Below are 27,979 nucleotides of genomic sequence, written 5' to 3'. Positions count from 1 at the left end.
CTGGATAGGGCAGGAATTGAGAGTAAATTAGTTACATGACTTATAATTCAAGGTTCTTACAATAATTACAATTCTCCTCCTTTTTCTACTCTGTTCCACACACTCGCTTAGGACCTTTGCACTGGCTCTTATCTTTTTTTCCAGTATCTTTGCCTCCCTCAAGTCGTTCTTTGTCACCATGTCAGTTAAGCCCACACTAGGCATACTAGTGTTGTACTCTGTATCCACTCTGCTTGGTACTCTTAAGCTTCTTTACTTTACTTCACTTTCTTTTTTGTTTGTTTTATTTAGGGTGGGGCACACCTGGCAATGCTCAGTGGTGACTCCTGTCTCTTTACTCAGGAATTACTCATGGAGGAGTTCAACGGACCATATAGGATGTCTGGGATTGAACATGGGTCAGTGGGTAAGTTGCATGCAAGGCAAGTGCCCTACTCACCGTACTATCTCCCCAGTCCTTCACTTCATTTTCTATATTTGAATACAGTCATCAACTTCTAATATACCACACCACATTTCACCACATTTATTGCTTATAATGTGTCTTCTACTAGGACATAAATGCCAATGACAGGGCTTCTTGTATGACTTAGTCACTGCTATATATTCAGTGCCTAGAAATGTGCCTGCTATGTAGGAGAAACTCTATGATAATAATCAATTGAAAAATAAGTGAATGATCCACTGGCCTCTGAGTTAACAAAAGACTCTCTTTCTGTCTTGACTCTAAAGGAGATGGGGATTCCCTCACATGATGCAGTGACCTTATTACAGGGCACAAAGACATCCACTAAAAACACAGAAAAGGTTTCTGAGCAATTGGGCTGAAAAAAATGTCTTCTGAGGAATTAAAAATTCACCCCATATTGGTGTGGTGCTGAAAGATAAAAGGTGAAGAGTGGGGAAATGTAGTCAACAATTAAGCTTAGAGAAGAGATAAACTGAAGGCCACCATAAATCAGACACTTTTCCTGATACTATGCTGGAGGGAGGACATGAAGAAAGACCTTCTCTGGATTTCAGGAGGGAGCATTTCTAAAACCCACCTGAGCTAACAGAAGATACTATTCCATGTAAGTGTCGAATCTACCTTGGAAGGCACATAGGGGGCTCTGGAAGCAGGTGGACTTTGGGGCAAAGAAGACAGATGAATGGGATGCAAAGACTACAAACAAAGTGGAGTTGGAGTCAGACAGATGGAGACAGAAAGAGAGTGAAATTATCAAGGCTGTCAAAATGGAGGTTAACCTATGAAGCTTAGTAGCCTTCACCTTCTTTCTTATTCCTTTTCAACAAATCAACTCAAGGATATGTGTCATTAGACAGTGTGTTTGTGTGTGTGTGCACGCACACACGTGTGCAAGGACATATGGTAAGATAGTGAGGAGGGGTGTATGTGTGTGCATGTGATAGGAGTGTGAGTAGGAGCATGTGTGTATGTTGCACATGTGAGGGTAGGCATGCGGGGGATGTGAGTGTATGGTGTGATGCTGAGTGTGTGGCGTAATATGTACTGTGAATGGTCAGTGGTATGCATGGTGTGTGTGCTTAGTATATAGTATGCCTGGAGTTGAATGGTTTCCATGGGTTGTGCATGTCATATGTATTATACATGGTGTGTATGTCCCACACAGGTGTCGATAGTGTGGGGAGTGTAGGGGAAGGAGGGGGCAGTCAATATGATTATTTACATGTACAGATGATGGTGTTCTCCCTGATATTCTTTTTTCAGCAGTACCCATCTGGGAGGACACTGAGAGTTCATATGTAACATGCACAAAATCAAGAATGGCGGGTTCCACCAAGTAAAATGTGATTGGAAATCTCGAGTGGGGAGGGAGATGCACACTGAAAGTAGACTAGAGACTGTACATGATGGCCACTCAATACCCCTATTGCAAACCACGACACCCAAAAGGAGAGAGAGAGAACAAATTGGAATGCTCTGCCACAGAGGCGGAGTGGGGTGGGGGGATGGGATAGGGGGCTGGGAGGGATACTGGATTCATAAGTGGTGGAGAATGGACACTGGTGGAGGGATGGGCTCTCGAAGATTGCATGAGGGTAAAACAAGCACAAAAATGTGTGAATGTGTAACTGTACCCTCACTGTGACTCACTAATTAAAAATCAATAAATTATATAAAAAATAGAATGGCAGGTTCCTTTCTTTACCCTTCTGGCTAGGGAATTTAGAATTTCTTCTCAGGTTTTGGAGGTTGGCAGGAGAAGAGAAACAGGAAATATGACCTGCTTACAAAGTGCCAAACTCCACATGTTCTGATTTTCTTTGGTTTAGAGCCACATCCAGGAGTGCTCAGGGCTTCCTCCTGGCTCTGTGACCATGGATCACTACTGGTGGTGGAACAAACTCGGATTGGTCTCATGTAAGGCAAGCCCCATGCCCACTGTAATACTGCATCTCCGGCTCCTCTGTGTGTTCATCTTATGGTTTGTGTGGTTCTCACTGCTCACTTGGTCTGTCCCACTGCATGGTAATTCAAAAGAAAAGGAGCTTGGTGGAGCTGGAGAGATAGTACAGATGGTAGGGTTCTTGCCTTGCATGTGGCCAGTCCCAGTTCTATCAACAGCAACCCATATGGTACCCTAGACCCACCAGGAGTTATTTCTGAGCTCAGAGCCAGGAGTAAGCTCTGAGCACTGCCAGGTGTGTCTCCGCACCCCCCCTCCAGCAAAACAAATCAAGAAAGAGGATGGGCTAGGGTGAGGGGAGTAGTTGAGGAGAAGGAGGCAAAGTGATGCTATCACAGAAGGTTCACTGACACTGTCACTGTCATCCCATTGCTCATTGATTTGCTCAAGCAGGCACCAGTAACGTCTCCATTGTGAGACTTGTCGTTACTGTTTTTGGCATATCGAATACACCACGGGTAGCTTGCCAGGATCTGCCGTGTGGACGAGATACTCTTGGTAGCTTGTTGGGCTCTCCGAGAGGGGCGGAGGAATCGAACCCGTTGAAGGTGTGCAAGGCAAACGCCCTACTCCAGCCCACACAGAAGGTTGTTCTTTGTAAATTTCTCACAATGTTGTAAAAGGCTCACCTAGAGCAGCATTTCTCATCTGGAGGTCACAGGTCCCTGTGTGAGTCTCCAATATATTCCAATGGACTATCAGTGAAAATTTCGTAATTGGAGGCCACCAGAAGGAAATAAGGTCAGAAGGACATTATAAAAGGTCATTATAAAAAATGTTCATGAACACTGAGGTTGAGAGTCCCTAGGGATGCTGTAGAGCTCGAACCTAAAGTTCTGGGTAGCTAGGAGTTCTTTCTTGGGCTGTTCTGCTCGAGAAGGCTACTCTCTCCGGTCTAGGGAGGACAGTGATGGCCCTATTATGCCACTGATGGAACAGAAGAGGGGGCACTCATCAGTTCTTGCTAAGGCTCAAGAGGTCCCCATTACCTGATAAGCTCTATGAACCTCTCCCTGGGGGCTTCACTCACGTCTTCCTCATTAATAGCCACAATCTGGTCACCAGCCAGGAGCTTGTTCTCAGAGGGGCCTCCTGTAGAGGAGAAAGAGAGGTGTGAGGGCTCGGGGCCACTGCTGGCAAAGGCCAGGTCTGGGCAAGAATTCACCAGTGCCCGAGGGAGCGGAAGCACTGGAGCCTATAAGACATGGCGCAGGCAGAGTGGTACCAGGACAGGAGCATATTGGAACATTTTGCTGCTGCCACCTGTGGCTAATAGAAGACTAAGAACTTAAGAACTTAAAGCAAACAGAGAAAACTCCTTTTGGCTGGAAGTGGTGTGCTAGCAAAAGGGCCCAAGCCTGTCCTTAGTGAGGTTCATAAGTACTTTATTGGTTTGATTTTAAAGAGGAATATGGACTTTTTGGTAGGATCAGCTTAGGTACAAGGAATGACTTCCAGACTTCAGGAGGTGTTACAGGGGATGAAAGGGGAGGAGCGATTCTTCTTACCTGAACATTACTCATACACGCTGTCCTGGAATGATATAGGCATTCACCTGCCTGGAGACGGGGATAGACTAAAAGATCCAGAGTTTCATTTTCTTTCAACACCGAGAGAGGCCACTCTCTAATACATGTGAAGAACAAGCACAGACCCTAAATAAATCATGGGCAGTCAGAAACTCACTTTCTCTCCTTACCATAGCTATAGTTGAGATTAAGCAACCAGACATGTCTGAGGTCCCTACTTTCCTGACTAGGGTCTAGGGTGGGGTAGCAGAGTGCTACGGAGCTGGGCTGCCTTTAGGATTTGGCAAAGATTTTCTTGAGAAAAGCTTCTCAGAGATTCAGGGAGAATAAGAGTTCAGACTCAGCCTAAATCAAACCAGAAAGAAATGTTTCATAAAGGCTCCCCATCTCAGACCAGCCCTGGATCTTGATTGTGTTCATTTAAAGGGCCAGATCCCAACTACCCACTCTCTCTTCAAAGAAGCATGCTGCCCAATTCCCCAAACCATGAACCCTTAAAGCAACTGTGTTGCCCAAATGCAACTCGTTGACTCTGGAGTGAGGGCCCTGTGCTCTGGGATGACTATGCTCAATCAGCAGGATTAGACACTGTAAGTGCAACAATGGCCCTGAACCTATACATTTAAGTTTCAGTGACTTCAGGAGCCAAGTGACTTCAGCGGCCACTCTTCACCACCAGACAGTTCTGGATTCACTCTGATCCAAACTGCAAATTCGCTTGGCTACTGTGACTTTGGACAAGAAATTTCATCTCTCTAAGTATCTCTGCTGCCTCCTCTGTAAAATGGGGAAATAATGGCACCTCTCCATCATAAAATGTTGGGAGGATAAAAGAGTTAGCACATGGGCCGCTCTTAAAACAGCTGATTCATGTGGGCAGGAAATGGATAAATGGGACAAGTTCCTTCACTTTATTTAATTCCTTCTATCTCATTCTGCCCAAAATGTTAGTTGGGATGGCCGTACTCCCAGGTAGCGCTCAGCCCTTCTTGGCCAACCTGGCAGGCAATTCAGTGCTAGAGCCCAGGATGCGGTGCTGTTCAGGGCCACTGGGACTGCTCGCAGCAACGCTAGGAGGACCATGTGGCACCAGAGATGGAACCTGGCTCCGCCGTATAACAAGGCACGTACCTTTGCCCCTGATTTCTCTATATAGCCCCACAAATGTCAGTCTTTTACCAATTCCTTCCTTCCACCATGTCATTTAATGGAAAAGTATCCTCACTTTTTACACTATCTCTCTGGTCTCTATAATAGGATTTTTTCTTGTCTTTTCCTATGGTCTTAAATAGAGACCCTAATCTCTATTTCTCTAATCTAATAGGCCCTCTGCCTTGGGGAGTCACCTGGGCTGGAAGCAGTCCTATGATATGGCCTGTCTCTGCAGAGATGTACCTGCTGGTCTCCTGGCTTTCCTCTTCTCCACCTCTTCCCCTCCGTCCTCACACCTCTTGCAGCTGACCAGTTTGACAAGGACTGAGGGCTTCCTTTTGCCCTGTGAATTCAGTTTCCTTTGAAATTACAAACTTAATGTTACTAAGTTTTAGCTGGTCCCTCCTTTCTGAAACAAATTTGATTTCTGATCAGAGACTCAAAAAGCCTTTTGCCAAACTGCATGACTGACTCAGAGCCTTAGGTCAGCCACGAATGCCTGTACTGAATTGTTGTTTTCTCTATGCCCTCTAGTTGAAGAGAGAGCTCACAAAAGCTCTTTTTATTCTCCTTGGAGGATTGCAAAATTCATCAAATTTCTGCAAGACCAGTTTGTACTCCGGCTGCTTCTCTTGACTGAGCGAGAAACTGTTGTAAACATCTAAAGCCTCAGGCCCAGCAAGTGAGGAATAAAGCTCCTTGCTGTCTGTGTTTTTACTGTCAATGCCTAGCAGATAGGGAACAAAACAGTGCTTAAACCTTTCCCCGCTTCATTCATGATGGTACTTCCTGGACCAGGGGCTAGCTTGAGCCTGGGCTAAAGTCCTGTTCAAGCTGTTTTTCCTGGTGTGGCATCTGACAAGCACTGGTGCCAATCCTGACTGCTGATTCCTACCTGAATGACCCTGGACAAGTCATTTCCCTCCCTCTAATTCCTCAGTTTCCTCATGTGTCACATGGGAACGCTGTCACTCACCTTGCATGTTGGTTGGCAAAGGGTGGGGTGGGAAAAGAGATTAAACAAGATGATAGAAAGTGCACAGTAGGTACTTAATCAATGGTACTGTTGTTGCCCCTGTGGCCTTCAGAGAGTTCATTCTCCTCTCCCGTTCTCTCCCACCCCCAGTCTGTATCCTGAATCCAGTCTTCTGTGGCTGACCTTTTTCATGATCATGCGCAGTCTCCACTCCCTGATGGTTTGATTCTTGGGGATAGGAAGAAATTGTGTCTCACGCTTCTCTATCACCTTACTGGGCTCAGAGTAGGCAATCTATAAATACTTGTTGAATTGAACTGGATAGGCACTTTTTTTCATTCGAGGCCGTAGGGCTCATCTATGAAGGTTCTATGCAAAGGGAAGCCCCAGACCATACTAAACCATCCAATGCGGCCCGTGTCTTGGCCCCAAGTAGCTGCAGTGGTTTCTGTTGGTCCATGTTAAGGACGAATTCCCTCATACAGTTGACAAGTCTTCACCCACTCTTCACAGATTCATAAATTCCTGGGCTGCACAGTGTGCTTGGGAGCTCTGTTCTCGGGGAAGATGTGTGGGTCTTGAGGGGGTAGGTGCCAGGGCTGGGGGGACACTCTGAGGGGCACCTACCTGGCCTCACAGATCGCACCACCACAGGCCTCTCACTGCCGGCCACGAAGCCAAAGCCATATATAGGATCTCGTTGAATGGTCACTTGTCGAAGTGTCTTTGCTGGCAGCTGTTCACAATCCATAGCATTTGCACTTTCTTCTGGCATCACATGACTGAGGGGAGGGGAAGATGGGAGCAAAACAAGACGCAAAGGCAACTAAGCCTCAGAATGAGTTGGGAGGGACACCGAATAGGGCACTGGCCATGGCACCCAGGAGCTCCTATGCTTAACTTCCTATAGTCTCTGGAAGAGACAGAGGCAAAGATCACCTTGCATTTCACATTGGAAAAAGAAGGTTCTAGAAAGAAGCCACTCATCTACAGAGGAAGCCTGACATTAGATAGAGTCAGTCCTTTCCTCCAAGATATTGGGAACTCTAGAAGGAATAATGCAAATGGGTTATTCTGATGGTTAATTAGCATCGCCCGTTGAATTGACTATTAACTCCCTAAGGGAAACCCAAACATTGAAGAAACCGACCACAAAACAGGAGAGTAAATGGGGAAGGAATGTGAAGTCGTTTCAGAATATGGAGCATCTTCATGAAGTGTTTGTGCAATTTTAGACTTTAATATCCCTTAGGTTAGATATAAAAACAAACTATTTAGATGGTATATATAAACAAATGCGCTAATGCTGAGGGCCATTACCTTATACAATTGTATGCAATGCCTGCCATATCCTCTGGGTTAATGGCACAACTGGGAAATGGCTCCTGTGGGCAAGAAGGGGAGTTGGGTCCTATGGCTGCCAGTAGACCTGAACCTCAGATGAGCTGAGAGAAGACACTGCAGCAACACCTGGGAGAGAGAAAGAGCAGATACAGGTTCTCCTGGTGCTCACAATCTGAGTTACTCAAATTCTGGAATGACACAAAGACTTTATAAAAGTGTCACAGTGAGAGGCAGGCAAGAGGTTGACTGCCAGCAAGGATACACCTGAGCTCAGCATTTGAATTAAGAGCCCTGAAGGGCAAGGTCGTGGGGACCCTCAGCCTTGTGAGGTCACCAGGTTCCAGGGGCAGGGTAGGAGGTAAATAGTGAAATGGGTGGCCAGTGGGTAAGAGAGAGCATGAGGAGGGGAACCACAGTCAAAAGAACCGGAGTGACAGTGCCCTTCCTTGGCACGCCTTGACCCCTGGGATTCAGGGCCTAATAGATGGGGCTTATTCTATAAACTCAGCACGTATGTTCTCAGAAACCCTCGTTCCAGGCAGGGTCCTTCTGAACGAGGGCCAGAGGGCCAGGAGCTAATTTGTTGAACTAGTCCTTGCTTTGTACAAGAAGTTGGAGGCTCTGACACGATGAAAATGTTGTTGACTAGCTACGAATACCAAATTCCTCAGTAGCAAATGGTTTCAAGCAATTAGGTTGTTTATCAGGACACAAATTCAGTAATTAGAGAGGCGCTGTAGGACTATTTATGTGTGTGGTGGGGAGAGATTTAGAGTAATTATATGAAAGAATTCAGAGTCCTGGGCTTGTTTGTCATGGAGCTCAGGAAGGCAGACAGACCATAGCTAACAGGAATGAAGTCACGTCAGCTCTGGCTGCATCCAGCTGGCCCCTTGGGAAGGGGCTGCCAGGATGAGCTCAAGTCTCCTGAAGGTAAATCCCCCCCTAACTCAGAAGCTGATTTCTCCCCTCCCCTCCTCTAACATAACTGGTCAAGAGAAAGTCACTCAGAAGCTGGAAGCTGATGTCCCGAACACGGCCCCTCTCAGATCAGGGGTGCAGTGAGGCTGGCCACAGGCAGGTGCCTCTCTCATTTACCTTTTTTGATTTTCGTTTGTTTTCTTTCTCATTTCTGCAGCTGGGGGCAGGCGGGCACTCAGCTTTGGAGGGTACCAGAGAAGATTCCGCAGCTGCCGTCTCACCTCCCCCCTGGGGTTGCTTCCAAAATGAGCCCTCAGCCTCCTGCTCAGCACCCAAAAGGGCCTCTTCTTGGGATGACATCGGTTGATTTACGACATGGGTACCAGCCAGAGCAGGCTGGAGGAGAGTCAGGCAGGCTGCGCGGCCTGTGGGCATGGGCAAGGCAGGTCCAGGCGTGCACTGTCCTGCGCTCAGCGCCTCCTGGCCATGGCAGCCTCGGCTTCTTCGTCTTTTTCTGTTTCCGAAGCTGGGGGATGCTTCAGTCTCCACTGGGCTTTCAGGCACCACCAATCCTGATGAAAAGAGACACTCCTGGAGCCAGAGATATCAACGAGCTAAGAGCCTTTCAAGACACGAGAGGTTTGCTTTCCTGCTTGGATGCATGTGAAGCCATCCACAAGTATTTATTGACTGCCTACTCACACAGTTAGATTTGGGGCATCCAAGAGCCGTGACAGATTCTGCCTCTTTCCAGTCTAGTAGGAGAAGGAAAGCTAGGTGGACACTAAACAAGAGAATTAGACTAGTACAGGAAGTCCATGTGAAAGGGTCAAATTAAAGGGGGCAGGGCAACAGAGAAAGACACGAAGGAGCTGGAGAGGGTCCTGGAAGAAGTGGGTGCCTGACTGACTGGCCCAGACAGGGAGGTGATGGGAAGTGAGACAAGAAGCCGAGTTCTGGCTTTTTGTTTTAGAGTGATTTTTAATTATGGTTTCAATTTCTTTACTTGAGATTGGTCTATTCAGGTTTTCTGTTTCCTCTTGGTTCAATCTTGGGAGTTTGTTTGATTCTAAGAATTCTTCCATTTCGTTTAGGTTCTCGAGCTTGGTGGCATAAAGTTGTTCATAGTAACCTCTTATGGTTTTTACTGGTATTTCTGAAATGTATTGTAATTTTTCCCATCGTCTTTGACCCTATTTACTTATACAATAATCAAGACACGGAAACAACTGAAATGCCCAACTATGGATAAATGGATCAAAATGTAGTGGTATATAGCACTGTCATCCCATTGTTCATCAGTTTTGATCAAGTGGGCACCAGTAACATCTCCATTGTGAGACTTGTTGTTACTGTTTCTGGCATAACAAATATGCCACAGGTAGCTTGCCAAGCTCTGCTGTAATGGTAAAAATACTAATGGAATATTATACAGCTCGAAAAGAACAAAATCAGGTAATTTGTTGTGACTGCTGGAACTGGAGGATATTGTGCTGAGTGAAATTAGTCAGAAAGAAAAGGATAGACGCAGGATATCACTCATATGTAGAACTTAAAGAAACACAGCAAGGTAGCAACAAAGGGACAAAGGCAACACAATGGGAGAACTGAGACACAAAGTGAGTTGGTAGTAGCAGGGTTTGAAAGGGAGTAGCACTGGGGTTCTTGAGGAGGGAGGTGGGTAAGCTGGTGATGTTCAAATTATGTGCATGGGAAACCATTATTAACAGTATTGTGAATCACAGCATTTCAATCAACCAAAAAAGTTAAAACATATAAAGGAGGCCATCAGAAAAAAAAAGAAACCACTTTACTCCTATCCATGTTAGAGACCTTTCCTTTCCACTTTTCTTAAGGGGGGACCCGTTTCTTTCTCTCCTGACTGAAGTCACATATCCAAGTATGTCTGGAACACAATGTTCCCCGTGCTGTCCCCAAAGTGAGTCAGATTAATGGTCCCTCACTAGATCCTCTCCGAGTTCTGTAAGCAGCCCTTCCCTCCCACCGCCTAGGCCTTTCCAGGCCTCTATGAGCAAAGGATGCCCTTCCTAACATTTCCCAGAGCAGAAAGTCAGTTGACAATGCAAATGGAGGTGGTCCCTTCCCTCCTGGGGTTTGCCTCTTCTGTGACTATAGCCAGTCCCTCTGCAATTTGCTAAGTGTCTAGAGATTTGGAACTGCCACTGAAGGCAAGTGGTGATGGATGGCAGGAGCTCAGCTGTCCATGGGCCACGTGACTGCCCTCCTGGGGGAAATAGGCAATTTGACTTTGAGAGATGTTTGGTTTCTGGTCCCTTCCACCAAGGCAACAATGAACAAACTTATGAGGCAGCCAGAGCTTACGTGCCTTTTGCCGCTTTCCCACAGTTGCGCTTCTGGAACCTGCTGATTGTGTTCTGTTGTTCTCCCCACAACATATCATACCTTAATTCTGCCCCCTGCCTACCCAAGACTCCCACAGGGAACTCCTCACCCTGGCACCTTAATCTAGTTAGGGCTCCAGGCAAAGGTCTCTCCTCCGCCTAATTAGAACAACACTTGGAACCACATGTTTCTTGTCAGTTTTGTATCTGGTTACTCACCTAGACAAAGGTGCTTTCACATCTACTCTTTTTATTTTTTTTTTATTTCGACATTTTATTTTTTTATTTTATTTTATTTTATTTTATTTTATTAAATCACCGTGTGGAAGATTACAATGCTTTCGGGCTTAGGTCTCAGTTATACAATGCTGAAACAACCATCCCTTCACCAGTGCCCATATACCATCACCAAAAAAAAAAAAACCCACACAGTACACCTCCCATCCCGCCCCCCCACCCCCCACATCTACTCTTTAAAAATGTTTTTATTGAATCATCGTGAGATAGATACAAGCTTTCATGTTTGGGTTGCAATCACACAATGATCAAACACCCATCCCTCCACCAGTGCACATTCCCCACCACCAATATTCCCAGTATTCCCCCCCCTTTCCCACCCTCCCCCTGCCTCCATGGCAGACAATATTCCCCATACTCTCTCTCTACTTGTGGGCATTATGGCTTGCAACACAGACACTGAGAGGTCATCATGTTTGGTCCATTATCTACTTTCGGCACACATCTCCCATCCCGACTGATTCCTCCAGCCATCATTTTCTTAGTGACCCCTTCTCTATTCCAGCTGCCTTCCCCCCTCCGCTCATGAAGCAGTCTTCCAGTTATGGGGCAATCCTCCTGTCCCTTGTATATACTGTCCTTGGATGTCAGCCTCATGTGATGTTATTCTATACTCCACAAATGAGTCACATCTACTCTTTTCTCACAGCTTCTACCTGTCCTGCCGAAGCAGCAAGGCCATTGTTCCTCCTCCATCCCAGCCTCTGAGAGTGGCGAGAGAGAAGTGGAACCCCAGAGAAGCTAAGCACATGAGGGGTCCCACTGGAGCTACATCTCAGGCTGGACCCCCATCTCAGCACTTCCACCTCTCTCTCCTTTGGGATCCTGGATCCTCTTGGCCTTTCCATTTGCATCTCAGGGCCCTGGGCCAGCAACACTCCAGACCCTGATCCCGAGCCAGGATGTCCCACCCCCTTCCTAAAAAGCCTGTCTCTGATCCTGCCTTATTAGGAGCTTCCACACTGTTGCATTGTTAGGTGAGCGAAAGAAGAGCAAGGCCTCAGGAACATTTTAGGAGGTGATGTGTGTCAGGCAGGTGCAGTGGTGGCAATATAATGGATAGCATTATTTGAGGTGGCCAGAGGATCAGAGCTTAACTCCATTCACTTCATCCCACTCAGGCCCTTCCCCACCAACTCCTTCCCTTAGAGAGGCAGACCCCAGAATTTGCTCTGTCCCCTGACTTTCCAGGCAACCTCCTGGAAAAAGGAGTTGAGCAGGAGATGGATGACTTCAGAGCTGCTGCTATGGCCCTTGCACGTTGGGGCAGGAAGACAGAAAGGTGACAGCTTCACTTCTGGCATTCATTTTTACTTCTCCATCCTTCCATGCCCATGGCTCCTTTTTCTTTGCATTTGGTTGGCTCCTTGGGGGAATCTTGTCACTACCCTCACAATTGGCACAATCTGGAGCCTTGAGGGGCTAATTAACCCTCTGAATGGAATAATAACAGGAGCCTGACTTTCCAGGAAGTTCCAGAGATGTAGCATGGTGGCTGGGGACCCCAAAAATGCCACTTCCTCTGGTGGTAGAAATGGGAGTCCCACCCCCAGGACTTGGGAGCAGTTTTGCCAAATGTCCGACCCCCCCTTTTGGGGCGGGAGGTCCTCTCTTGGCATTGCTCTCAGGCCTTACTTCTAGCTCTGGTCAGAGATCACTCTGGCGGTGCTTATGCGGAACACTCTTTGGTACTGGAAATAGGACCTGGGCCAGCTGTGTGCAAGGCAAGTACCTTGTCCCCTGTACTATCTATTCAGTCCTCTGGGCTTTGAAATAAATCCTTCTTCCTAGAAAAAGTGCCCTCATTTGAGTGAGCTGTCAACTTGAATGTGCATACATCACTCAGGGGGGCTGCAAAAAATCATTCTGACGCAGTGGGTCTGGAGTAGGTCTGAGTTTCTAATACAATCCTGAGGCAGTACCGTGCTGCTGTCTCACAGAACACATTCTGAAAAGCCAGGGTCTAAAAGAACGCTATTCTCAGACAATAGGAGAGTGAGGGCAGGTGGGAGGAGTAGGGTGCTTTTATTTAGCTGCATTATTGCATTGAAGGACCCGGCTAAAATACAAATGCTCTCTTGGAGAAAGGACACATAGATTCTTGCAAACAAAGGAATTAGATTTACTCCAATAGAGATTAGAAGGGCTCAGAATGTCTGTGAAACAAGACAGTAAGGTTAGGAGAAAGAGAGAAAAAGGTCTGGATAGAAGGGGAACTGGTTAGCCTAACTAAAGAGCTTCATCAGCCAAAAAACATCCCAAGGACCTTTTGGTTGTTGTTGTTTGTGCCGTACTTGGTGGTGCTCAGGGATTACTCCTGACTTTGCACTCAGAGATCATTTCTGATGGGGCTTGAGAGACCACACTGGTTGCCAGGGATCGAACCCAGGTTGGCCACGTGGAAGTCAAGCACCTTACCTGCTGTTTTACGGCCCCAACCCCAGGACGCTTCACCTCTGAGAATAACGCAAAAAAGTCACTTCCAGAAGCTTTCACAGGTTCTCACAACCTTGGGCCCACAGCTATTCTCAGCTAGGCAGCATAATCTCCATTTTACAGATCAGTAAACAGGATTGGGAGGAGAGATTAAGCCACTTGCTTATAGGATATACACCTGTCTACACTGGGCAAGGGTTAGCCAGCTCTGTCAGAACCCAGAACCAATTTTACCACCCAGTTTCTGCCAAGTTGCTGTGGGCTCAGCTGCTACCCAGGAGGTGGCAAGGTCAGCCTTCAGGGAATAGTCAGTACAAGGACTCCCCATGAGGAAGGAGACAGTTGCTCCAGTTTTGTTTGTCAGGGCAGTGTCTCTAGAAGCCACCATACCAGAAAAAACAAAGGCAGGCAACCCAGCCCTTAAACTGGCATTCTTTGTCCCTCAAGGCCTACCCTTCCATATCAGTGACACAGCCCACAAGGTTCCACATGCCTGTTCACTTTAGTACCTACCAGGAGGAAGTGCGCTGGCATCTAGTCTCACAGAGCCCTTTGACTTATCTCACAGAGCTCTGTTTGGACCCTACTCCTGCCCTTTCCTCCCTTCCAACTTCCACTTGTGCCCTCTGGAAGTCCCAGTCAAGAGCTACCTTCCCAATGTATTCCCTGAACACACTCTTCATCCTTCTTTTCCAGGGAAGAAAGTTCTGCATTATTCCTGGAGCACAGACCTTGACCATTAGCCCCTTTCAGTTGAAAGCTGGTTTTGGCCCTTTACTTTCAAACCTTACTATCTTTAGGACCTGCAGGTAAGTTTTGTTCTTGTTTGCCAATGCCACCTCCAGTCTTTTCTCCTCCTTCCCGCTGCAAGAGATCCTGCTTCTTGGGGCTGAGGAGATGCTTCAAAGGGTTTAGTGCAGGAGATCCAGGTTCCAGCCCAAGCACTGGACGGTCACCCCTACCCCCAGTGCTTCTAGGAGCCACTCCTGAGCAGAGTCAGAAGAGGCCACTGAGTATGGCCAGAAACCTGATTCTGCCCACCTATTTCCTTCTTTCTCTTTCCTCACTGCTAGCTGTTGCTTCCCTTGGAGATGTTCCAGTCAATGAGGACTTTAGGTCCTAGTTCTCTTCCCCTCCACTCCCAATCTTGCTCTGCTTATGATGAAAGGCATGTGCCAGTGCTGGAGAGCTATTCCAGGAGGGAAGGCACTTGCCTTGCATGTCGTTGCATCTGCTGAGCTTCTGGTTCATGATCCCCTGGGCACAACCAGGGTTCGATCTTGAGCACAAAGTTAGGAATCAGTCCCGAATATTACCGAGTATTTCCCCACTCCTCCATCCCCCAAAAAGATACAGAAAAGAAAAGCTACCATCTCCACCATTTTGAAGTGTATAATTAAGTGGCATTAAGAGTATTCTCACAGTTCTGCAGCCATCCCCAGAGTACCTCTCCGTAACCTTTCAATCTCCCCACACTGAAGCTCTGGACCCATTAAACATGAACTCCTCCTCTCCCTCCCCTCCCTCCCCTAGTTCCTAGCAACCACCATTCTACTTTCTGTGGTGATGTATTTTTATTCTAGGAACCTCATAAATAAAATCATATATTTGCCCTTTCCTGGCTGGCTTACTTCACTGAGCCAAATGTCATCAAGGTCCATCCATATTATAGCATGCATCAGAATTTCCTTTATTTTAAAATCTGAATAGCATTTCATTGTCTGTATACCAAATTTTCTTCAGCTGTCTATGAACACTTTGGAGTTACTACTTTGGGGCTGTAGTAACAAATCTTATGAGCATGCATGTCAAATATCTGTCTGAGTCCCTGCTTTCTCTGCCTCGGGGTAGATACCCAGAAGTACACTGCTGGATTCCCTAACAATTCTAAAGTTTAAGTGGATGAGGGACCATACTATGATTTTTCATAGTGCTTTCATTATTTTACATTCTGTTTTGGGAGATGTGGAACCCAAGCTGTTCTTAGGTCTGGGGGCCTCTTCAGTCAGTGATTCTCTGCTGCCACTTCAGAACAAAGGTCTAAGTATGTGATACTGTTTTATCTTCAGTCCTGGGGATACCTGGGGCACAGCACTTGGCCCAGGTGCTTGGAGGACCTTATGGTATGGAGAACAGGGTCAAGCATGCACCCTAATCACTGTACTATCTCCTGGTTCCCATTTCGTATTCTTTTGGTGGTGGGGTAGGGGGGCACACCTGGCAGTGTTCAGGGCTTACTTCTTGCTCTGTGCTCAGGAATCACACCTGGCAGGGCTCAGGGACTTGTATGCGGTGCTAGGGATCGAACCCAGGTCGGCCACAGGCAGGGCAAATGCCTTGCCTACTGTACTATTGCTTCAGCCCCCATTTCACATTCTTTTTGTTGTTGCTGTTTTGTTGTATGGGTCATGCTTGGCTGTACTCAGGGCTTACTCCTAGTTCTGTGCTTAGGGATCACTCCTGGCAGGCTTAGCAAACCAGACAGGGTCCTGAGGATCAAACCCGGTCTGCACAAGGCTAGCACCCTACCCAGCTGTACTACCTCTCAGGGCCCCTCCCATTTCGCATTCTTAATCACACTGTTCAGGATTTGGATTTTTCCACTTCCTTGTAAAGCTTGAGATTGTTTTTGTTTGAAAATATTTTCTATTATTTTGCTAATAACAATCACAATGAGTGTGCTCACTCCAACTCAGGCTGGTGAATGCAACATTTGCGAAGTAGGCAGAGGAGGCCTCCCACCACTGCTACCTCCAATTCCCTCAGCCACTCACACCACTGCCACACCTAGATTTTGAGTCATCTTCAGGTATTATGCTACCCTCTCAATGTCTGTTGATATATTACTCTCTACTACTCCCCATCCTCCTACAAGACTGCTTTCACAAGGCCCTTGCTTCAGGAATAAGCAGAACACATGGTGTCAGTCACCTGTTTGGTTCCTTCACAAGATTCACTGTGGCCTGTCATTAGATATCTATTTATGGCTTATCTGTCCGTAAATCTCGGGAGTCTGACTCTTTTAACCAAAGGCTATCTTCATCACTTGGCATATATTAGGTATTTAGTAAATAGTTTTTGGACTGTAGAGCTAGTACCAAGCCGATGCAGATTCGATCCCCAACACCACATAGGGTCCTCTCAATATCCCAGGAATGACCCCTAAGCACCACCATGCATGGTCCAATCCATCTTACCTCCAATAAAACAAAAAATAAAAATAAAAAAATAAAATAATTACCTTCTGTGGCTGCAGAGATAGCACAGTTGGCAGGGCTGCCAGGATTGTGATACCTGAGCACAGAGCCAGGAGTAAGCCCTGAGCACTTTTGAAGAGTTTTTTTCTTTGGGTCACACCTGGCGATGCACAGGGGTTATTCCTGGCTCTGCACTCAGAAATCACCCCTGGTGGTGCTCAGGGGACCATATGGGATGCTGGGAATCGAACCCGGGTCGGCCACGTGCAAGGCAAAAACCCTACCCGCTGTGCTATTGATCCAGCCCCAAGCCCTGAGCACTTTTATGTATGGACCCCAAACAAAAAAGTAAGAAAGAAAAGAAAAAATATATTTCTAGGTGAATTGAATACTTAGAAAGGAATGAGTCCGAGGCATACAAATTCACATCCTTGGGCCATTCTACAGAACTCATTATCAAATGCCTAGTGGCTCTATCTTAGCTCATGAAAGATAGGTTTCTGGATGGCAAATCAGGCCCATTTAGAAGAAAGCCCTCAACCGCTCTGGAGAAAGACAAAGGTTGGAAGAGAATGGAGAGAAAGGAAGAGTACAAGGAAGGCTAGATAATCTAAAAGGAGGAGCCACCATGACTCTAATCCTTTGGGGGCACTGGGGCAGGAAGTCTAATGACTACTCTTCCTTTTTCAGGACTCAAGATTTCAGTAAAAGGCCAACAACTCTTCTTTCAGATGGTCAGGGTGCAAGGTGGACAGGATGATTCTGGCTGGTCCTTCCCACTCCTCAGAGCCTGTGGGCAGAAAGACACTCTGGTCTTATTCCAAGGGTTGCCTCCTTTTCCTCCAGATCTTCACAACTCTCTCATTTCCTCTTCAGCTAAGCCCAGCTGGGCAGCTTCTGGAAAAATCTGCTGGTTCCTGGGTTCTTTCTCTGGTGCACTGAAGAGCTGCTTTCCCCACAGTGGGCTGTAGGGGAGCCACCTGTTCCCTGTTCTAGTAGGTCATGAGGGAGCAGAATGAAAGAGACCAAGCCCATTTGATTTTCCCCAAATAGCTGAGAGTTGCCTCAGAAATGACCTACTCCATAAAGCCTGTGAGCAGACACCGCAGAGGACCTCCTGTGCCAGTGCTCCAATTTCTTCCCCTCCCTCCTAAAGATGTACATCCAATAGACTCAGACATGTTGTCTAATAGGCCCAGACACGCTCCCTAACACTCTCCGCTGGGGCTGCCAGCCTGGTGACAGATGTGAGGGCTGTGCCAGATGTAAGTCTGATGCCATCTGGCACGGTGGGTCACCAGGTCTGAAGCTGCTGCCACGGAGTTGTGGCAGAATTAGTGGGGGTGATCCTTGTTTCGTTCCTCCCTCCACTCACCTGTCACTGGCAGAGGCATGGAGGACAAAAGAGAGGGGTGAAATATTCACGGGAACTTGAAGGCGTTGTTCTGTCACTCCAATAAAGCCCTGGACACCCCAGTCTCCACCCCCCATGTCCTACCCCAAGTCTTTCTAAGAAAAGCACACACAGAGATTGACAGATGAGCAACGGATGGGAAGACAGAGAAGCAGGAAAGGGACCAGGCCGAGCCAGGAGGGAGGGGTGAGGAGAGGCAGAGAAAATCTGACAGAAAAGAAATGAGATGAGGAGGGCCGCAGAGACAGTGATGGAGAAAGGACAGGCCTGGAGAAGGCTGGCAGGCCCTCCAGAGAACAGCACACAAACTGTTAGCTGTCCTCCTCCAAGGCCCCTCTCCAGGGCTGCCCACACTTGAAATGTCCTTGAGCTGCCCCCAGCTCTGTCTTCAGGGCTCCCGCTGCTGTGAAAGGGCCACATGCTAATGAGAGCCTTCTGGTCTCAGACTTAGTGGGGAGAATGCAATTCTTCCGGTGGGGGCCCTGCTATTAGCACCCATACTGACAGCATTTGGACGCCCTCCCCATTTTCCAGATGCAATGTGACAAGCAAGGGCACCAATCTGAAGGAGGGTTATGGACACAAGCCCCGGAATACTGGCCGGCCTTGGGCCAATTCCCCAGCCACGAGAGGCTGTATTTTTCTTGTAAAGGAGAACGAGATCAAAGAGGAAGAAAACAGAAAGAGGGAAGAATTCCACAAGGCGTGGGTATGATGGGGAAAGTGGAATTGTTAGTGAAGGGACCAGTAGGCCACATACATCTCTCAAGGCCCTGCCGGGCTCACACTCTGGCCTGGAATACTAAGCTAGAAGAGGGTCCCTGGTCACCCAGAGGTCTCAGCACTGGGATCTGAACTCCCAATTCTAACAATTTCTCAACTGTAAACAGAGCTTGGGGTCAGAGAGGGGGAGCAGGTGTGGGCAGAAGCTATGGAGAATGTGCCAATGAGAAGCTGCCAACAGCACCTAACAAACTGGGGGCTTAAACAGTGCCTGCCCTGGCCACCTCCAAGGCAGCACAGGGCCCTGGGGCAGGTCAGACTTCCTGAAGACAAAAGAAAAGCTGAACTGCCCTGGCTGCAGGCTCCTTCCTCTATGTGGGGTGGTTGGGCAGTGACGGCACCCTTTCGTAAATGCCCGGAACCCACCCAGCCTGACGCTAGTCAAAAATCCTGAGAGCTAAATGCTGTCAGGGCCCTTTGCCCTGGCTTTTCCTCTTCTGATTTCTTAAGGCCATGAGGAAGGCTTTCAAAAGAAGACAATACTCTGTATGATTGTAGGGGCCGGATGACGAACATAGACTGTACAGAGATGAGGCCCAGTGGCAGCAGGCAGCATGGGGTCTGGGCAGAAGGAAGGGCGATCACAGCCGAGAGAAGCCAGCAGCCGGAGCCCAGGCAGGTACCATGACAAAGCCTCCTCCCTCTCTGCTGACAAAGCCTCCCTCCCTCACGTCTGGCTCCATTGGGCCCCAAGGTTCTCTTCCTAGTAGCCCCCTGGGGAGCTTGGGATGAGCTGGGCAGATTCATCTAGTCATCTTGCTGGACAGAGAAAGACACAGCTATGCCCCTGCTTTGCCTAGATGTTCATCTGGCCCCTGCCTGCCTGACGTGACGCAGGTGGTTATTTGGAACTCAGGCTCCATGCCCAGTAGGCACCAGGCTGACCTCCAGGGAAAGAGCAAACCGGAGCACTGCCCGGCTTCTCCCTGTACAGCATCTCCAAGCTATCCATCCACGAGTGCAAGGTGGAGGCAGGGCTGAAATCAGGCCAAGAAGCGACTCACAAAAGAGGTTACGTGAGCAAGGCCTGGTAAACTCACATCACCCCATCGGAAGGTGTCCAGAGATGCCAAGTAGAGCCTCGGGACAATGAGACACCTTTTATTCTGTCTAATTGTCTCTTCCTGCTGGGAGGAGGAAGGAATGAAAAGGTCTTTCCTAAAGCAAAGATCCCCTGAGACCAGAAAAGGGGGGAGCAAGATTAGCGAACCTTTCACATAATGATGAAAGCCCAGGGCAAGAGCAGGCAGTTACTATTTCACAGGCTAGAACTTAGCACCAAACACTGTGTCTCCTCCAGAATGCCAGCTGGAATCTCCATTTTCTGGAGGTGAAGGGCAATAAAACAGAAAACCTCAAAGGGCCTGTGGGCTTGTCTTTTGGTGTGGGTGACAAGCAGACTGCCCCTTACTTGGTAAACAGGCTTGAGGGAGCCAGAATTGAGGAAATCTTGGGAACCCACAGGTAATGGGATAACACTGGTTTGACACTGGACACCCCATTCATGACTAAGGTGAAAAAAACAGAATTTGGCATTGGAGAAAGAACCATAAACGGTAAAGATATTATTATTTTTTTTTGTTTAACTCCATACCCAGAGTGTTCTATTAATCAGATAAGTCCTTCCCCAAGCATTCAGTTTTGGGCACTACTGTGTTATTGTTTTAAACCAGTGATTAAAATCCACAGAGTTTAGATTTCATTGCTAAATAACACAAGTTCTGTCCTGCCTCCCTTTTAATAAGGGAACAATAGGAGAGTCCCTTACTGGGATTCAGAGGCTCCCTCCACCAGCATTTAGATAGTGTTCGTTCATGCATTCATTCATGTAAGGAAACCGACATTTACTGGCACCGTGCTGGGTCCTAGAGATCAATTAGGCTGAGTTTCTCCCCTCAGGGAGGTTGAGCTGGGAGCTGGGGTCAGGTATATAAACAAATATAAAATCTTGTTTACCTGGTATCACGAGGGGCAGCAAAGAATACAATGGGTGTGCAGAGGAGCGCTCCTCCCCACAGTTCCCTCTGGACCTCCTGGCTAGATGGTGAAGTCAAATAGGAGTCCAGTAGATAGACACAGGAAGGGAATGTCAAGCATGAGAGCAAAAGGATAATAAGGATGATTCAGTCAAGAGGGGGAACCTCTAGATACTTAAGCGACTGCAACTAAATGAAGAAATCATTGAGCAAATTCAGGCACTATGGAGGGGAATCTTCCATTGCTGGTTGTAGGAATAAGGGAGGATCCATCAGATCTCTGTACTCAGAAGATGCTATAGAGACAAACCAGGGTCTCTGTGAAGTGAGCTCTATCAATGAGCCAGGGCTGGAAGGGTGAGAAGTTAAAAACCACCCCTCCTCCCACTGCAGGGTCCGAGTTGATCCAGTCTGGACCTGTCTACACTCCCATTCAGCTCACAGGGCCTGTTTGTGGTGAAGGGCCTGTTTGTGGTTGGAGGGAGGAAATCATTTGGCACTGGGATACTACTACCCAACCATCCGGGAGGGTCTGCAGTTCCTGTTACTGAAGTCTTGGACCAAGAAAGAGAACTCCCCCCCCACTCCCCAGGAGCTGGAAAGATAATTTTGTTCAGCACTGCAAGTGAAGCTCTACAAACTTTCTTCGAAAATAATTCCTCACAGAGGTATACTCGGATAGAGCCATAATGTCGGATTAACAACTGCAAGCCAGCAGTCCAGACGCTTGTCTAATTAATAAAACTTATAAAGCAGAACAACTTATTGATGTTACGGGCACGTCACTTAGCACAACAACAAAACCCAAATCCATGCAGAACACTCCATATTCTCTAGGAAGTCATATCACTGCCAACTGGTACAATCCCTTCTTTTATGCAGATAGGAGCGCCGGGATCAGGAAGGACAGGACAGATCTCTAGGCAAATGACTGGGATGCGGAGGGAATAGATCAAGGAGCTATGGACTGGGGAAAGCCATGTGGGGGAGCTCTGCATTTGCACAAAGCCACTAAAAGTTAGTTCTAACCTGTGCTTTTAGGGTGTTTGGGTTTGTTATTGTCTTTTATTTGGGGGATGTGGATGGTCTGGGCTAACTGAACAGTGCTCATGGGACTATGCAGCGGCACGGATCGAATTGGAGCCTCCTGTATGAAAAGCATGCACTCAGGCTGTTGAGCTATCTCCAGATCCTTCAACCTGGGCCCTGGATCCAGTGAATCTGGAATCACAATCTGCTAGTAAGTTATTTGACCTTTTTAGCCTCAGCTTCCTCATCTAGAGATGGGGCTCATGGTAGTCCAACATGTTATTAGCAATTTCCTATAATTCCTACATGAAGATGAAATATACATAAAGTGCTGGCATGAAGTGCATGCTCAAGCAATAATATCTAGAAGGTTGGGGAGATGATGCAAAGGGCTGGAGTTCATGCTTTGCATGTTGGAGTCCTGGGTTTGATCCTTGTTGCAACATGGTCCCTCTGGAACCAAGCTGGGAGTAGCCTCGAAGCACTGCAAGGCATGACCCCCAAACCAAAAGATAAATAAACAATACCTATTAAGTGAGGCCAGGGATGTTGCTTAAATGGTAAAGCAGATGTCCCACGTTTTCTCAGGCCCTTAGTTCACTCTCCAATACTGTATAGCTTTTCTGAGCATTTGGGGAGTAGCCCTTAGAATTAAGGGGGGAATTTTAAAAATAGCTACTAGAAATTATTATCATTATTGTTATTACTATGATTGCTATTTTGCGGCACCTAATAATAGATGCTGTGATTCTGTCATAGCCTACATGTTTTGTCTTTCTTCATAGAACATGCTGGGCATAATTTGAAAATTGATTTAAATTTTATGGGACCTTGGATCCAGACTTCAGATTTATGGAACAAGGAACAACCAAGTTCTACTATCAGGGAAACAAACTCTATTTTACTGTTTCCTTACAGCAAACTTACCATGTTACTAGAGGTGAATGAACAGTGTGAGATGCTGAAGTTAGACTGGGTGGAAATCCCAGCCTTGTCCTCTGTGAGATTCGTTGTGAGATTTAAGGCTTATCTATCTCACTAGTTCTCAATTTGGTAAATGGGGATATTAGCATTCACCTCACAGGGTTGTTTTGAAAATTAAATAAGGTAGTAGATATAAAGGCAGTTAAAAACCATGCCTGGTCCCTTCCTCCTCCCGCAAAGGCACTGTTCCAACTGGACAACAATTATTGTTACTACTAAAGAACTGAGCACAAACCCAGGCACACAATCATGGGAACTCCTGTGATCACCAGGTGGCTCAGTAGAGATGAGTGACTAGGGCCAGAGGAGCAGAAGGGAAGTCTAGGAAGGGGACTAAGTGTCTCTGGTTATATAACTAAACTCCAAGGTGTGATCTCAGACCCCTCCTGAATCTTATACAGCCTTAGAAAGTGACAGATGTGTGCTTGCGCATTGCTGCTAGTCAAGATTTCTACAAGTGATCTCCTAGGGTAGGCTTGTTGCCCAGGCACCCCTCCCCCCAAGCTTCCACGGGAGCTAAGTGAGGACAGAACATCCAGCGTGTCCCAGCTCTTGGGGTATTCTAGGTGGAAGGTGGGGGGCTGAAGAGCTTGGCATCTAGAGGCTCTGCTGTGGATTGCACTTGGGACAGAATTGGGGATTGGAGAGTGGGTCAGACACCCTAGAAAATTCCCGCCTGCTGCTACTCCCCCCCACCCTGTGCACCCCCCATTCTCCCTCTCCTCGCTCATGCTCCTGCTCTTCCTCCCCCACAACCTCCAGCGGGAAACTTCCCGCTCACGGTTCCCGCTGCCACTTTTCCACGGGTGCCCTGAATCCCAAACCCCATGTGTCTTGCCTTCCAATGTTCTCCCTGGCGTCTCTGCGAAGGGACCCGTGAGATGCCCAATAACCCGAACGGCCCTTTGGGGGCTTGGGGTGGGGGGTGGGGAGTAGGATGTCAGATCCTAACACCGCGCCAACTCCATCCATCTGCAGGCGCTCAGCGCACGACAGGGAGCACAGAGAGACACAGAGACAGCGCCTCTGCCAGAGCCACCTGAAGTCACTAATAAGGGAGGGGGCTGCGAGTGTCTTAGCGCTGGGCTGCCGAAGCCCACCCCCCCCACCCCCCACAGACCCAGGCGTCCGCCTTTCTGTCCCTTGCCTAGGCGAGCCTCCCACCCGGCGGCTAGCTGCTCCGAGCTCAGTACTTACTGTCCCGAAGGGTGGGGTGGTGGTCTCCGGTCAGGGTCAGGACTGGGCGCCTGCTGACCACAACACTCCCAGGCACCCCCTCACCTCCTGCTTGCGCTGCCCCTGGCGGTGCTCAGCACCCGACGGCAGCGGCAACAGCGGCTGCGGGCTCCAGAGGAAGAAAAAGATCACGCCTGCCGTGGAAAGCCGGCTGTGATTAGAATCTTAAAGAAGGAGGCGACTGGCTCAGCCCCAGAGCCGCGGCCGGCCGAGGTGGCGGACTAGCGAGGCAGCTGGTAAACACAGCGCCCGCTGCCTCGCAGGCACCCGCCCGCCCGTCCGCCCGCCAGCCCGCCTGCAATCCACGGCGGAGGCCCCCCTCCCTGCAGCCCTCTACCTTGGACGGATCCCTGTGGGGGAGCCAGAGGGCAGGCTCGAAGTACAGAGACCTTCGGCTAATCCAGCTACCCCTGGCGAGTGCGTCCTCCTGCCAGGCACTGGGCTTTACATCTATTTGCTCATTCCAGCTTCCTCCCCATTGCACAGAAAATAAAACTGGGGCTCAGAGGACCAGAGCAAAGAGCTCCGGATGGCTAAGCTAGTAATAAGTGGTGGAGCCAAGCTTCCAAACCCAGCGTTCTTCTATTCAGAGCTGCCTGCCTTCTGAGTGACTTGGTGCTCCTGCAGGGGACCCACCTCTGGTCCCCTTTTTGCTGATTGGAATAGGGGAGCAGTGGTAACTCCAGGTCAGTTAGTTGGGAGTGCAGTGCAGTGCCATGTTCTGGGCAGTCACCGTTTTCAGGGGGAGATTAGAAACACTCTCCCCTTGAAGAGCCCAGAAAATCTGTCACAGTAAACAGAAGCAGCAATAGGTGTCTGTCTGTCTCCAGGCACAATCCCAGAGGCCAGCAATGAGTCTGTGAGGTTATTCTAGAAAGTTCCAATATACAGGATGGAGACACTCTACAAGAACAGTATTTTCAGAGAGCATTTCCATGGCAAAAGCTGGAGAGCCACTGGCTGGCACATAGGGGGAGAGTAACTTGCAGAGGGCAGTCAGTTTTGAGAGGGGTTTACACTCCGAGGTGCTTTGGGTACTCTGAGGGCTGTGTTGAGAAGTTGCTCCCAGTGATGCTGTGGGAGTCATGCAATGCTGGGGATCACTCCCAGGCCTCCTGCGTGCAAAATCTGTGCTCAACCCATTCATCTGTCTCACTCAGCCCCTCAGTCATTGATTGTACAAAGATTTAATTGTCTCTCCTCTGTGCTTGGCACTGTGCGTGCTTCTCTGGGGGAGCTCACCTGGGAGGTGGAAAGAACACAGGGCTGGAAGCTCAGAAACACACTGTGCGTCCTCATTCCCTGACTCAACAGCTGTGTGACCCTGGCTGAGTCATCTGTCCTTTTAGGACGTGGGTTTTCTTGTTGGTCAAACAGGGATCAGGACAGCGTGTCATCCTACCTGACGAGGGTGTTTGCAAAGCTCAATGGAAGGTAATGGATGGGAAGGAGCTTTGAAAAGTATAAAGTCTACTAGACAAATGTCAGGGATTAGTCTGTCTCCGAAGTGGGAGGGGGCTGCCAGGAAGTAAAGCTTCAGAGAAATCCTGGCTGACTCTCCCAAATTGATTGCACTGAATTCCATCTTCCCTGAATCACTGATCCCACACCTGGACAAGGGCCTCTGGTTGGTGAAATATCTTCCTCTCATCAGTGCCTGTGACACCTCGGTTAGTGATGGCCTGGCCTTAAACCGGGAGATTGTGCAGGGGGCTTGAGTGGACCAGCAGCTACTCTTGGCTTTGATGCTCTAATTTCTGGAGCAATAACATCCATGCTAAATGTTTCTGGTTGGAAAATACTTGAAGCCCTCAGGTACTTCCTGTGCCTGGGTTGTGTCAGGGAGCAGAAGGTGGATTTATGGTGGCTTTTTCTATTGTTTTCTGGGGGATTTGTTTTAGATTTTTGTTTTATTTTTTGAATAAAAAGTGGAAGTGTTTGGGACTTACTCTGAACTCTGTGCTCAAGAATTGCTCCTCACAGTGCTCAAGAGATCCTATGTGGTTCTGGAGATTGAACCCAGGCAGGTAGCAGGCAAGGCAAGTGCCTTACCTGCAGTATTCTCTCTCTCTGGCCCCTTTAGTGTTTTTTTTTCTTTTTCACAGCTGATCTACAGCAGAACTAGTGACTAGTGGAGGTTCTGGAAGGGTCTTCAGGTTGCTCAGCTCAGCCCTGCACACCACCTCCAATATACCTCCAACCTAAATGAGGCACTTCACTCGCTCCACACATGCAGTTTCAAGGCGAAGCCTCGCCTTTCCAGAAGCACTCTCCCTGACCCCTGCTCTCCTGTGCAAACCACACACTCTGGGGATGGAGAGCTAGTTCAGCGGGCTGAGCACGTGCACATGAGGCCTGAGTTCCATCTCCAACACTGCCTGCTCCCCTAGCACAGCTGGGTGTGTTCCCCCAAACCCAAACCCAACGCCTCAAGCACAGAACTCTAATGAAATGGGAGAGGGCTGTCTTTCTAGGCTTTTTTCCCAGATCAATTGGCTAGCCCCCTTCCTCCTTCTGTCTCTGCCCACGAGGACTGTTGCTCGGAATTCCCTTCCATATAAAGGTGCTTGGACCCATGTGGAATGAGAAGCGCTGAGAAGGTTGGGCAGAGCAGCCAGCCATGCCAGAGCTGGTATAGCACAGCTCTGCGGTGGAAAGAGAACTGGAGTCAGAGGCAGTAACCAAAGGGAGCCCAGCCTGGGCTGAGGCAGCATCAGCCAGCAGGTTCCCCCGAGGTGGTGAAAAACCAACAGACTCTGTACCCAGCTTCCTTGACAGGCTCAGCGCCCATCCCTCTTGTGGTTGAGGCTCCTCTCAGCGTCTTCATAGATTCTCTTGTCACATTCATCTCACCAGGCTGCTTCTCTTAATAAAGTGCCCCCGCGGCCACTCCAGACAGTGTGATGTTATCCTTCACTCTCCCGCCCTTCTTCTCGGCGGGGGGCTACAAGGCAGTGACTCAAGCCTCCCAAATCACAGCACAGTTTCCTGGGCAAACGCTTCCTGAGTGCCCAAGTCAGCAAGCCATGGAAATTTCGGGTGTGGAGGTACCCTATACTTTCTCCTTTCCTCTCAGGGCCAAGCTCTGGATTCAGATTCGGGACTCCGAGTCCCCAGTCCTCCCTCAGCCTGCATTTTCTTTCTTGAACCAGCTGCTGCTACTGCTTCCCACAACCCCCCACCATTCCCCACACTCCCACCAGTAGAGTCTGACTCCAATTTGCAAAGCTTTTCTCTTGGTGATTGTCAATAAATCCCCCTTCTTTTCCCGTCCCCCATAAAGGAACAGAATGCTTCAGGATCCAAAGGAATGAATCACCGATGGTGAAATTTCAGGCACAATGACAGGCAATTGAGGAAACATATTTGATCACATCATGTTTACCTATGTGTAAGGTTGGCCTGGAGGATATTCTGGCATTTCCCCTCAACTATAATGAAGACTTGGAATAAAAGCAAAGGCACAGAATATCTACCACGTTAGGAACAGGGACACTGTGCTGCTTATCTTAGCTCTGGCTTTAATGAGGCATTCATAGTTTGATCCTCTGCTTTCTTTGTCTTGGCCTCAATTTCCCCCATATCAAAAGAGACTGTGGGATGAAGCTGGCTTCCAGGGCCCCTTCCTCTTCTAACAAGCTCAGATTCAAAGCTATCTGGCACTAAAATAAATGTTCCGTTCAGAGTGGTCTTCAATTTGGGAACACTGAGCATGGCACTGAATATACCTGGGAGTCACAATGGATAAGAATTGGGACCAGGTGCTGGAGCAATAGCACAGCGGGTAGGGCATTTGCCTTGCATGTGGCTGACCCGGGTTTGATTCCCAGCATCCCATATGGTCCCCCAAGCACCGCCAGGAGTAATTCCTGAGTGCATGAGCCAGGAGTAACCCCTGAGCATCGCTGGG

The 27,979-nt window shown here is 48.3% G+C and overlaps 1 protein-coding gene across 6 annotated transcripts in view; it reads right to left on the bottom strand.

The window, feature by feature from the left end:
* FRMPD3 (FERM and PDZ domain containing 3) overlaps nt 1–27,979 on the bottom strand; it is a 160,371-nt gene that overhangs the window by 71,172 nt on the left and 61,220 nt on the right. The window contains exons 2-5 of one of the 6 annotated variants that reach the window (XM_055122214.1): nt 8,532–8,926; nt 7,410–7,559; nt 6,717–6,871; nt 3,422–3,524 (exon numbers count right to left, since the gene is read on the bottom strand). The exons of 1 other annotated variant lie outside the window; for it this stretch is intronic. In XM_055122214.1, coding sequence (XP_054978189.1) covers nt 3,422–3,524; nt 6,717–6,871; nt 7,410–7,438 — 287 coding nt within the window. In that variant the 5' untranslated portion in view covers nt 7,439–7,559; nt 8,532–8,926. Of the gene's footprint in view, nt 1–3,421; nt 3,525–6,089; nt 6,664–6,716; nt 6,872–7,409; nt 7,560–8,531; nt 8,927–24,030; nt 24,211–27,979 lie in introns of those variants that run through there. 4 more of the 6 variants (XM_055122218.1, XM_055122215.1, XM_055122219.1 and 1 more) reach the window with 4 other exon arrangements.

Source organism: Sorex araneus, chromosome X (genome assembly GCF_027595985.1).
Source record: "Sorex araneus isolate mSorAra2 chromosome X, mSorAra2.pri, whole genome shotgun sequence".
In the NCBI taxonomy this organism is placed as follows: Eukaryota; Metazoa; Chordata; class Mammalia; order Eulipotyphla; family Soricidae; genus Sorex; species Sorex araneus.
The sequence above is the reverse complement of the archived record's forward strand: the minus strand, read 5'-3'. Positions and strand labels throughout refer to the sequence as shown.